We start from the raw sequence: 13,417 nt of genomic DNA, 5'->3' as shown, positions 1-13,417 counted from the left end.
GGGAGTTTAATTGAAATCATACAATCCTGTACTAATGAAGCCTAGTAGGTCCTGGAGATCTTGATCTCCCCTTTCCTCTAATATTCTTTTGATTTATTGGAGCCCATCCACTCACGCAGAGATGGATGGTTAAAATTAAAAAATAAATGATTGTTTTGTTAAGGTGTTCAAACAATCTCTATATTATAATTTATGTGTATCTAGTATGTGTGCCAAACAATTTATTAACGTTCTTCTAATTACTTTTCCTACATTAGTTATAAATAAATAAGACATGTCAATCTAAATTATCTCTCAAGCGGTCGTTATACTTGAGATTGCGTGCATGCTCCTTCTTGTGTTTATGTTGTGTTTATCTCGTGACAACCGTTTCTTTTGCATATTAATTACTTTTTCTTCTTTTAAAGAAATTGCATTAGGTAGTTTAAAAAGAAAGAAAAAAAATAGCATGCGCCGATCGCGAAAGGCTTGTGAGTTGTGACGAGTTCGCAAGGCATTTACTAGTCGTTACTTCTCTAATTCTTTCGCACATTATCCCTATAGTTGATTGGATCTTATGTCCACAAGGTAGGATAGATCGGATTCCTGAACTTGATTATTTTTGTTCAGTGCATATTGGGATTTTAAATTGGCCTAGCTACTCTTATGAACAAGATATTTCACTATATTCTATCCTCAAAGACAACGTCAATCCATGAAAGCGTGACTTACACGCTGCAACGCGGATTTTCTTGTGCACGTGAATTTATGGAATAAAATATATATTTTTTACCTTTTAACATCCACTAATTATATATTTCGACCATTTTTTTCAAGCCACATATGTATTAGAAAAACTTACATCAATGTTATTATTGGCTACAACTTTTTTATTTGGCTAAAAATAATGGCATTATAATCAAGTTATTGTTACACATTTGGCAAGAAAGAACAAATACATAATTAAATAATTAATTATCGCATCTGTAGAAGAAATTTTTTTAAAAAAATATATGCAGCTGAAACTCCAGAATTTTGGCTAAAAATAATGTAATTCCAACCAAGTATTTTAGAAATATGACCTGAAACAAATAGGTACACAATTAAAATAAATAGTCATTACATGAAAAGAAAAAATACATAATTTTTTTCTCTCTTTAGAAATTACACCGTTTTAAATTCAATAATTTAGCTAAATTTTCTTTTTATTTGGTAAAAGAAGTGTGTTTACACTCTTTGCCAAACCAGCGTCCAAGAGGATCGAGCTATCAAAATTTCAAGTTCAGGGGGTAACTACGTCAATATAAAATATATGTGGGCATTGAATAAAAATCATTTAAGTTCCGATGATCCAAATCAATTCAGTTATATCTATATATTTAATTTTAATGACATAACAGTTAGACAAGATTTACTACAATCTCATTCTTTTAACACATATACAATTTACAAGTTCATAATTTACCTTTATTTTTTCAAAGTATCAAAATGTTCGGCAGTGCCCAATATATTTTCTAATGAGGAGGACCTTGTAATTAGGGAGGTTTTGCCGCTTAGGTTATTTACCTCGAGTTCAGTTGTTCTAAAACTTAGTCACTAGATGGGTCGCATTTCATATATATATATATATATATATATATATATATATATATATATATATTGTTTCCCTTTTTCAAACATTACAACATCTAAAACTCTGAAGCAGTTGTGGCATATTCTGCTACTTCATCAAAGTTTGTGACATCTTCTTATGTGTTATAGTCATGGCGCGCCCAACATATCTACCCAAAAAATTTGTTGATTGTAACTATTAGTACCACTATTGACAATCTTGCAAAGTCAGAGGACATCAAGAAAATATTAAAATTGCAAATTTTTAGGGACCTCTATTGCACTATTTGAGTGTTTTGTTTATCTCCTCCTGTAGATGTCAATACACTTTACCCTACAAGAGGAAAAACACATTTGATGTGCATTAAATGCTACTTGAATGTGGACGTGAGGGGAGGGGGTGGGGTGGTTAAGTACCCCTTTGAGTTCTCCTATATAATAAGCAAATCTTGTTCAGTTTTCTTCATCCCTTATGTGGGACCTAATTTCCTATCCACTCAAACCCATTTTCACATCAATATTCATTCTCCATTTTTATATGTTAATGTCCCCTCCAAAGTCTGCGACTTGTTTAGTATTTAGGCCCCCTTTTCCACCCACTCCCCTCTCTTACAACACATAATTAGCATTTTGTAAAACAAATGTTTGAATTTCCTAAGGTTTTAACCCCGTGCCCCCATTTTTTTCTATAGCTTACTAGATATAATATTATATAGAGCTGAAATGGGTGATAATGATTGGGATCTAGGAGCGGTTGTAAGAAGCTGCAACATCAATACACCTAACAACGTTGTAGATTCTAGTTTAGGCTTAAAGTCTCTGACTTTTGAAAATGGTGTTGATTGGGAATTTCTTGAGAGTCTTTTAGATGATGAACATGTCGACATACCTTTCATAGGCTCAACCGAATTTTTTTCTAGAGAATTTCTAGTTGCTCAACAGCAAAAACTAGATGATCAATCTTCTTCGATCAATAACTCCAAAACCCCCGTTACTATAATTGCTGATGAAGTTAAAATCATGGACCATCAAATAATTTTTCCTCCTCAACCACCACCAGCTCTAGCACCTATGCTAGCAAAGAACACCACATAAATTGTTCATTCCGCAGCAACAACTCGTAAAGCCGGTCAAAGTCTTTCCTACTTCCACCATGCTCAAAACTCCATTGGTCAAGACTCGTAAAAGGTAGTGCTCATTCCGTTTCATTTTGTGTGAGTGTGTCTAGAGTTTTGATTTTAGTACTTGTGATTTAAAATCAGGAAAAATCAGGCGATAGAGATTATCTATGAATTGAGGCAAGAAGAACTCTTGGATGATACATGGGCATGGCGTAAGTACGGTCAAAAGCCCATCAAAACATCTTCATTCCCGAGGTTTGTTCTCTTAAGCAGTTCCATCATACTTTTTCATGCCATAGAAAGTTTCATTTAGCTTTTTCAATTTTCGTGACCTAAAAAATAATTGTGATGCTTATTCGGTGTGTGACACGATAGGAACTACTATAGGTGTAGCACCTCAAAAGGTTGCAGAGCAAAGAAACACATAGAGAAAAGCGCAGAGGCTGAAAATCTTTTCGTCGTCGTGTATTCTGGTGAACACAATCATCCTCCTCCCACTAAAGGTAGCTGTCTCTCTGGGCGCTCCAACCGCGATACCAAATCAAAGCTTCCAAAAGGCATAAATATTGTGCCCAAAGCATTGAAGTTTAATTCATCCTCGTCCAATTTCTCTCAACAACATTCAAGTGATTCTCCAATAAGCTCAAAGACACCTACGCTTGAAATCGAGAACGCATGCACGAACAAAAACGAAATGATGACGGCGGAGAAAAAAAGTGACGAAGAGGAGGAAGTTGTTTTGATTCCTAACAAATTCTGGAATGAAGATATTTTAAAGAGTTTTGAAGTACTGAACAGAATTACTTGCAACAAATTTGATAGCTCCACCTAATGGGATGAAAGAGACAGAGAGGGAAATGAGCATATGCATATATATTTTTTCCTTCTCCACCAACTCTCTATCTATCTATCAACTTTTGTCTTTCTAGTGTTATTTCTATTTTAGCTTTTGTGCTTGTAGGAATTTTAATTTTGTAGTTTGCATCAGTTTAATCATGTACAACATAGAAAATGGTGCATCTCTTGTTAGCTAGCTAGATATGGATCATTTTCAGTTCCGTTATTTTGTTGCTCTCCAATGAAAAAATCTAGCGATTTGGTTTCAGCTGTAAGTTATTGTCCAATTTTCTTCTGATAGTTATCTTTTTAAACGAAAAAATATCCATACTCAATGCATCAAATTATATTAGTCCTAAATGATTGTCGTGATTAGTGATACATTAAGGTAGAATACATAATTCTCCGTAATTACGATAAGTGAGAAGTTTACGTAAGAGGCATATGTCATGAGTTAAATAATTTGATGCATACACTGAGTGCAGACAAATCCTCGCTTTCTTTGTTTTCTTAAGAACTATATAATTTTGCCTTTTTCGTTTTGAACATTATAACGCCTTTGGTACCAATGTGATTTGACATCAAGAGCTTTCTTAATTACATTTGCACAAAAATATTATTATATATACTACTCTCAACTAAACAAATATTTTAAATTAGAGTAAATAAAGCGTTTTCATCCTTTGTACATGCATTAACGGTGTCGAAATAATTTTCACACTTACCCAATTGTATGTTCTTGTGCCTTAGCATTAATTCTAAATATAGAATAACCAATTTGTTATAATCTGTTAAACTATACTGATGATGTGATTCTTTTTATATCATTAATTGTCTATAAATATCTCTACTATAGTTTTTTTTTTTTACTCCTTATTTCGTCTTTCGCCAAAGGACATGACTTTTATAGTTGGCAGAGTACCTAATGATCTCTTAAACTTAATGTTTTATTCAGACCCCTCCTAAATTATCGGTACTTGTCTTAATTACTCCCCCGAATTTCGCTATTTGATCTAGACATTGATGTGGCAAAGAGAGTGACTACACTCTCCTTTAGTTAGATATTCATAATTGATTAGATTATATATTATTGAACATGAACCCGCAATATGTCTTACGTAATACAACAAAAAACCCAGTGTGATCTCACGAGTGATGTCTGGGGAGGGTGGCGTACATAGACCTTACCCCTACATTTAAGGGATAGAGAGACTGTCTTCGATCGACCCTTGACTTTACTATTACAAAAACTTCTATAATAAAAATCTGCAAAGATAATTTTGTACAAATCAATATATAGCAATTAAACGGATTCTTTTTACACTTTCCATACAAACCCTTTTTCATATAGTTAATAGTTGCAAAAGTGTAAAAAGTTTAATCGAGCAGTAGTAGCCATGAGAGAAAAATTAACCGTAAGATTATAATTTAAGTGATAAATTCATAGGCATGGCGTCCCTTAAAAACAAATTGAAATATTAATAGTATAAATAATGATAAAATTGTTCAAATTCCTACGGGTCATTTGCACGAATGCTCCTATCTTAGAGCCCGTTTGGATTGGCTTATAAGTTGCTTTCAGCTTTTTTGAGTATTTGGTACGAGGTTAAAGTCATTTTATGCATAAAATAAGCCCAAAAAAATAATTGGACCGGTTTGGCTTAGTTTATCTAGAGCGACTTATAAGGTGAAAACGAACTTATAAGCCAAAAAAAATAAGTTAGCCTACCCTAACTTATTTTTATTTGGCTTATAAGCTGTTTTCGAAACTTATAAGGAACGCTTATTTTAAGCCCATTCAAACAGGCTCTTAGGGCGGTCTTTAATGTTTGCCCCTCAAATAGTTGGTCTTTATTTTTTGCCCTCAGTACTTTAAGTTAGGGGTGGGCATGATACGGTATTTGAAACTTCGGTTAGGTAATTTCGGTTTTTGGTATTTAAAAATACTATACCATTACCATACCAAATTAATTCGGTATGGTTCGGTATTTTTAAGTTCGATTTCGGTATTTTACGGTACGATAATTCGGTAACCATAGTTTGTTCGACTACGACTTACATATATACATATAATAAAGAATTAAGTCTTCGGCTATTCAAAAAACGTCTCAATTATATTATACTAACACCTTACACGTGTAAAAATATTCAAAAGAAAGTACAAACAATGGCCTTCGTTAATCAGTTACACAAAAAGGGCATTTCAACCAAGATATATATACTTCGGTACACAAAAAGGGCATTTCAATCAATTATATCATACTAACATCTTACACGTGAAAATATTTAAAAGAAACTACAGGCAATTCCAACGTCTAAACAATTAGTTTGTACTAATACTAATTATATATTTGTTAGTATTAGTATACTTCGGTATGGTTTTCGGTATGTAACTATATGGAATACTTCGGTATGGTATTCGGTATTTCGGTATTTTCTTTATCAATATCGAATACCGTACCAAATACCAAACTTTTCATCAATGCATACCAAATACCATAATACCGAAATCGCGGTATCAAAAATTTTGATTTCGGTATGGTAATCGGTATATATCGTACCGTGCCCACACCTACTTTAAGTTTAAGTAACAAAAAAGTGGCCGAAAATATCCATGCCAAAAAAAAAATGCGGCCTATCATTACCTATGACCTAATTTCATAAGACATAAGTTTATAGAAACTTTATCTTGTCCGACATAATTTCTGCCGGAACTAAATTCTCCGGCATAAGTTTGCCAAAATTTATAGCCAGAACTTACTTAAGAACATGTTTGGAAAACCATAGAAGTGGGCCTTATTTTCTAGGCTTTATTTCAAGGGAAAAATTCATAAATGACTAACTTGGAAGGCCTTATTTATGCATTTTAGCTACATTTTACCTATTTACATGACGTAGCAAACATATAGCAAAACTCAGCACTTGTTATTTATTGTATTCGCGTCACTATATTCATGAATACAATCATTAAAATTTGCTGAATTTTGTATTCAATTTAAATGTATTCAAATCAATTATATTCATTATAGTTACTTTTACAATGTTTTCACTTTATTATATTTAATCGGTTGTATACAAAACACATAATTTTGCACTAAAAAAGTTAACGAATACACTCAAAAAATTGAATACAAAGAAATAAAATTCACTCTATTCATTTGTATACACTTCAAAAATCAATGCATTCATTTGTATATAAAATTAACGAATACACTCAAAAACATAATACAAGAAAATAAAATACACAAAACACTGAATTGTATGCCAAAAAATTAATGAATACATTGAATTGTATGCTAAAAAATTAATGAATACACTAAAAAAGAAACATGATTTTCCAGACCCGGCACCGGAAAAGTCACCGCGGTCAGAAGTTAAAATGCAAAAATCGACCGGGCGAGTAGATCCGGTCGGATCGACCAAGATCTAACCGGATCTGACCGTCAAAAGCCACCGCCGGCCAGTTCGCCGTCAACAACAACAAATTTTGCTCTTGGATCAATGGTATTTTTAAAGTCAAAACAGCAAGTTGGAGATGGCATCAATTTAGTTATGAGAAGGTTTATGAGAAGAAGGGACACCAATTAGATGAGAAGGTTGAAAATTGAAAATTGCCTTTCCTCGCCGGAGAAGACGGCGCCGGAAGCTCCTCGCTGGAGCAGTGGGTAGGGGGGTGGGGGAGAGGGAGAAAGAGAGATGAGAAGGTTAGTTTGGAAGTGAATAGTGTGATATGGGGTATTCTACTTTGTATATATATGTAGCTATAAGTTGTATTTAACATATTATAATTAGCTATGGGATATAATTAATTTAAACTATAGCTACTAAATATAAATATGTGATAGTGTTAGTTATGCCATGTAGTTTTCCCTTAGGGTCTGTTTGGAAAGCCACCTGGTAATTGGAATTGGTGTAATTACTACCCTAGTAATTACACAACCTAGTAATTACACAGTATTGTAATTACAACGACCTGTTTGTTTATCATAATGTAATTACAAGCGTGTTATTTGGTTACACATGTGTAATTACACAGTTTAATTTAAAAATAAATTTAATTATAAAAAAATTAAAATTAATATTTAAAAAACATGTGCATATATAAATGATATTAAATTAGTTATTTAATAATACATTTTTTCTTGAAAATATGTTAATTAATAATCATATATTTGTAACTAATATTGAAAAAAATAATTGATATATAATTTCAAATTAATAAATATTTTAATTGATTATAAAACTTAAAAGCATACCTTTTTTGTGAGAACATCATGGGATTGAATGTTCGACAAAAAAAAATGTTATATCCCGTATTTTGTACGTTGGAATATTTTAAGTTGGTTGCGACAAGTTAAGAACAAGGCTATTTTCCGACTTTGTTTTAAGGCATAAGTTGCTTATGATTTTATTGGTATGGAATATTAAGAAATTTGGGGTTAAAAGTGAATTATGGAAAGTTAAACATTTCATGAAAATTTGGGGCTAGAAGTTGAAATAATTTTTCATGAACAAAGGCCATATCGAGCGTATGTGTGGGCCATGGGCCAAATTATATATGTGATATTAGATGACAATTAAATCACATTCATCATCTTTCACCCTTTAGAAAATTCAAGAAGCTTGGAGAAAAGAAATAGAGAGACATTTGGCCGTGGCTTGGCCGAATTTCATGTCCAAATTTTGATAAAAAAAAATAAGTTTCTTCTAGCTTCTCTACCAATTGGAAGGTCCTCTTTAACGTGGAGTACTTGTTTGAGCAAGCAAAACATCCATCTTTGCAATTACAATCCTAGCGAGGAGAGTGGAGGAAGGTAAGGTTCAATCCTCTTTTACATGTGTTATGGATGGTTTGAATGTGTTGTAGTGTGTAGAAATAGATGATATTCATGAAATCTTCCAAGTGGAAGTTGAGCCGTGTGGGCTTGGCCGTGTATATGTGTGTTGTGTAGAAGTGAAGCACTAATTTTATTTAGTATGTTTGGGTTGTTGTGTTGTGGGTTCTATGATGCAAATGAAAGTTAATGGTTCAAATTGAAGTTGTAGTAGTTTGTGGGTTGTTGTAGGATGATCTTAATATAATTTCTTGAATTTATGAGAATGATGTTGTTAAAGTGTGGTTTGTTGGTGTAGTTTGTGAATTTTGAAGAAAGAAATGTATTGTTGTAGTCCCTATGGAAGTTGGAAGGTTTCGGGTGGCTTGGTATGTTGGTTGGGTTGTTTTGATCATTGTGCGGATTGTTTGAAATGTTCTTGAATCTTGATTGAATGATCTTGGATTAGTACTTGAACTTTTGAGCGTTGATGTTAGCTTGATATGTAGTTGAATTGGAATGTTAAATGTATTATTAATGTTAGAATGCATTTGCAATTGATTGTAGATGTTGTTAATATAGTTGTTGGTGTTGTTGTTGAAGATTTGGCGATTGAATTCTCGGGGTTGTTGAATTTCTTAGCCCAATTTTTGTAGATAAAGTGCTAGTTTGGAATTGGATTACTAAGTCTTTATGACTAATGCTTGGTAACGATATTGTAGATTTTGAGAAGCGAGACTTAAGTTCGTAGCTAAAGCGGACGAGGTATGTAAAGCTTACTCTTTCCTTAACTTGGCATGTCTTAGACGTAAGTAAGATATGATAGGATGTGCCTTGGGGTAACTCCATTCTTAAGTTCCGAATTTTACGATTCTTATTTGCTTCTTGATGTTGACATTCTTCATATTCGGACTATGGTCCTTAAGTCTTATGTGTATTTGAATTTCAAATGTTGCAAAAGAATTTTTTGTTTAAAAAGATTCTATGTCTAATAATGGCCGTAACTTACAAGCGTTCAAAACGTCGTAGGAGGTTCTATAGTATAACGTCACATGTATGGTCTCGGATTGCTATGATGTGTTCGTAAAATGTTCGATAATGACTAATGCCGTAACTTTCATAGTTCGGATTGGCTCGATATATTTTATGATTTAAATTATGTGACATTTCGTAATGATATTTCAAAAAATTTAAAATTAATATTTAAATTTATGTGCATGTGCTATTTAAAATGATATTAAATTAGTTATTTAATAATACATTTTCTTGAAAATATGTTAATTAATAATATATATATATATGATGACATGATGTATGACATGATGATATGATGAAAAAAATAATTGATATATGATTTTAATCCCTTCAAATTAATGTATAAAAGATGATTTTCTAATTGTTTCTCGGTTCCATAATGAATTTGACATGAACACACATGTTTATTTTCAAAAAGCATTTTACGTACTTATTTTTCTTGTTTGCTTTGTAGGTACATATTCCATGTTTCTTCGGGGGCTGCGTTTCATGGGATTAAATGAGTAGAAGATGTTTCGACAAATGTTAAAATATTATATAAGATGTCGGTTTGGTATATCATTATGCATTATGTTACAAACTTCATATGTTTACATTATTCATTGGAAAAAGACGAAGTGTGTTGTTCTTCGAAAAGCTTTCCTTGCATTGTCATGATTTAAGGGTCAATGATGTATAACGAGAGTAATTCTGCCCATCACGCCCTATCGGAAATTAGGGTGTGACAAAAAATATTTATAAATATAATGCCATAGCATTATTCAAATGTTTGACAATAATTCTATCAACTGTAAGTGAAAAATAAAATACGCATGTAATGTGAAATAACAAGTCAATAGTACTAAAGCAAATATTTTTAAAATCGAAAATATAACCTAAATTCAATATGCAAAAGAAAAAAAATTAACATAATACTCTTATGAATTAACATAATACTCTTATGTCAAACTTCAACGTTACATAAGTAAGTTTCAGCGTAACATAAATAAATACTCCTATAATTCAAAGAAAGGGAAAATATAAATCTATAACCTCAATCACGATGAAATTCTACTTTAATAACGTCACTCATTGTATGTCAAGTTTGTTAATGACTCATTCTTTCTAATATTAAGAGATGTAGTCTAAAAAATTAGAATATTAACACAGTTGCTAAGTGAATAAAATAAAAAACTAAAAAAATACGAAAAATTACATGGAACCACAAGAAGTAAAGGTTGGGAATGAGAAGAAAGGAAATGAAATATAAATACTATAAAAAGAAAAATATATTTTAAAAAATAAAAATAATTAAAAAGTAAAAATAAAAAAAAAATTAAATAATAGAAATAAAAATAAATTAGAAAAGAAAAGAAATTAAAATAAAATAAAAAAGATATTAAATAATAGAAATAAAAAAATAAATTAAAAAAGAAAAGAAATTAAAATAAAATTAAAAAGAAACAAACTAAAAGGCAACCCCGTAATTATAGGGTGTAATTACACCAAATTCTCAGGCCCCCCTTGAGAATTGGAGAGTGTAACTACACCCTCTCAATTACACCAAATTCCCATCTAACTGTGTAATTACCTGGTCAAACAAATAGGCCAAACCATGTAATTACACCCAATTTCAATTATCTTGGTGGCTTTCCAAACAGGCCCTTATTTCAATGGATTCTTACATGGTGTAACTAATATTTACTAGGTATTTATCATTAGTAGCTATAATTTAAAATAATTACAATACATAGCTAACTTTGAATCGCTAATTACTATTCGCATCAAATCTGAGTGTATTTACAATTCTTCCTCCTCCACCATCTTCATTTTCATTCTAACTGTTCCAATTCAATCAAAAACAATATTATGCTTTTTCTCTCCATCTCTATCAACGACGTAGCAAAGACCAATACCACCATCACCTTTCAATTCTCCGTCATTAAAAACATCCATGGATGCCTTGAGCTGCCAATTTCAATCCACATACTTTATTAATTTATTAATTATAAAAAAGTGATAAACACAAAGCCATTCATCTGCTGCTCATCATCTCAAAACGACGTGAAGGTAATCATAAATGGAGCAAAGAACGGAAATAGGCAGAGCAACCGTAATTGCTGTCACTAAAGGTAGAAGAATGGAATTGTCGGCGACAGACTTCGCCGTTGACGGCAGTGGAGAGAAATGGATCCTTACCGGACGACGACGCCTTTGCCGGATCTGGAGCGTATTTCTCAGATATGAATGTATTCTCAGATCGGAAAAGGGTCAAAAATACCCCTAAACTATTGAAAATGGATCAAATATACCCTCCGTTAGATTTTGGGTCAAAAATACCCTTACCGTTAATTAAATGGACCACATATACCCCTTCCCGTTAACAGGCTTCCAACTCATATAAAAACCTTTTAAAATTATTATTTTCAACATTAGTTGATCTCCACCAACGTGTCTTCGTCATCCCTGTTTCTTTCCATTTTTTCACCTTTTTGGGATTAGATTTCATTTATCATCCTCCTAAGAAACCAAACTCAATTCAACACATTGTTCAAATCTTGCACAACCCAGCTGCATAATCTACTAATATTACCTCACACAAATTAATTAGTTTAGTTTCATCAGATTAACTCAATCGCTATTCTCAAGTAATATAATATACGCTCTCCACCATTTCCTCAAATTCTTTTAATTTCTTCTTCCGTTCGTGTTCCTTTACCTTCACTCACCAAGAACCCAACAATTTTCTCGCCAGAAAAAAAATAAAGGGGATTGTATCTCCTATTGTTGCGCCGCCAACTAAAAGCACCTGCCAGATAAAGAAAAAGAACCCAACTTAAACTGGAACAGATACACAAGATGATGAACAAGATTCATCCTCGAGTATATGATTCGAATGTTGCTTCACCTCTCTTCCTCGTTCTCACACACAAAAAAAATACTTCCATTTTCTTTGTGCAATCTAATTCTAAATTTGTGATTATTTTAAAAAAAAAATAGTTTTTCTGCAATCTTTGTAACAATCTGGTGAATTTTGCTCGACCTTTTTGGGGCTTTACAATAAATATTGTGAAAACTTTTTATGCTTTTGTGGTTGAAGAGGAAATCAAGCTAGTCTATCATTGAGGGAGATCTTGGTTTGGTGGTGGAAGGATTTAGAGTGGAACTTTTTTGGTTATTTTGTGGTGGTGGAATGATTGAGATGGACTTTTTATTTTTTGGATTGATGAAGCTGGAGATGGCAAACGATGACTATGTTGAAGAAATGAATATGATGTGTGTAGCTGAGTACAGTGTGTTCTGGTGCATAGGCTATGACCTTTAATTTGTTAATGATGATAAGACATTAGAGTTGGAAACTCCAGGTGAGCAAAAATAATAATTTTTAAAAGGTTTTTATATGAGTTGGAAGTCTGTTAACGGAGAGGGGTATACGTGGTCCATTTAATGGACGGTAAGGGTTTGACCCCAAAATCTAACAGAGGGTATATTTGCACCATTTTCAATAGTTTAGGGATATTTTTGACCCTTTTCCGTTCTCAGATTTGAGTATTTATCATTGTTGTTGCTTGAAGTTGTATTTATTTTTTGTGTTAGAATACATAGAAAGAAATGGTTTCTGATTGGATCCTTACCAGACGACGGCGCCGGCAATGGAAAAATCTCCGGCGGTGTATTTTAAATCTGAGTGTATTTTATTTCTTGTATTTCAAACCTGAGTGTATTTTATTTCTTGTATCTCAAATCTGAGTGTACTTTTTTTTTTTTTTGTATCTCAGATTTGAGTGTGTTTCAGTGTATTCATTATTTTTTAGTGTAAAATAGAGTGTTTCTTTATGTATTTTTTGCTTGTATTTTGAAGAAGATTTATTTTGTATACAAATGAATATAGTGAATTTTGAATACAACTGAATATTCCTATATTTTTTTACATTTATGTTGTTTGAATACAACCAAATTTAAATGTAATAAGTTGAATACAGTGTAAAAACCGTTACGAATGAATACAATCGAATTGAATACATCTGAATTGAATACATC

General features: G+C 32.2%; 1 protein-coding gene across 1 annotated transcript; it reads left to right on the top strand.

Moving 5' to 3' along the window:
- Positions 1-2,089: 2,089 nt before the first annotated feature.
- On the top strand, positions 2,090-3,812 carry LOC132035407 (probable WRKY transcription factor 27). The gene is made up of 3 exons (XM_059425671.1): positions 2,090-2,778; positions 2,853-2,966; positions 3,087-3,812. Exons 1-3 carry the CDS (start codon positions 2,744-2,746, stop codon positions 3,541-3,543), a joined length of 606 nt encoding a protein of 201 aa, XP_059281654.1. The 5' UTR covers positions 2,090-2,743; the 3' UTR covers positions 3,544-3,812.
- Positions 3,813-13,417: the final 9,605 nt, after the last annotated feature.

The sequence above is a fragment of the Lycium ferocissimum genome, chromosome 10 (genome assembly GCF_029784015.1).
Source record: "Lycium ferocissimum isolate CSIRO_LF1 chromosome 10, AGI_CSIRO_Lferr_CH_V1, whole genome shotgun sequence".
Taxonomy (NCBI): domain Eukaryota; kingdom Viridiplantae; phylum Streptophyta; class Magnoliopsida; order Solanales; family Solanaceae; genus Lycium; species Lycium ferocissimum.
This window is presented reverse-complemented; position numbering and strand designations above follow the sequence as displayed.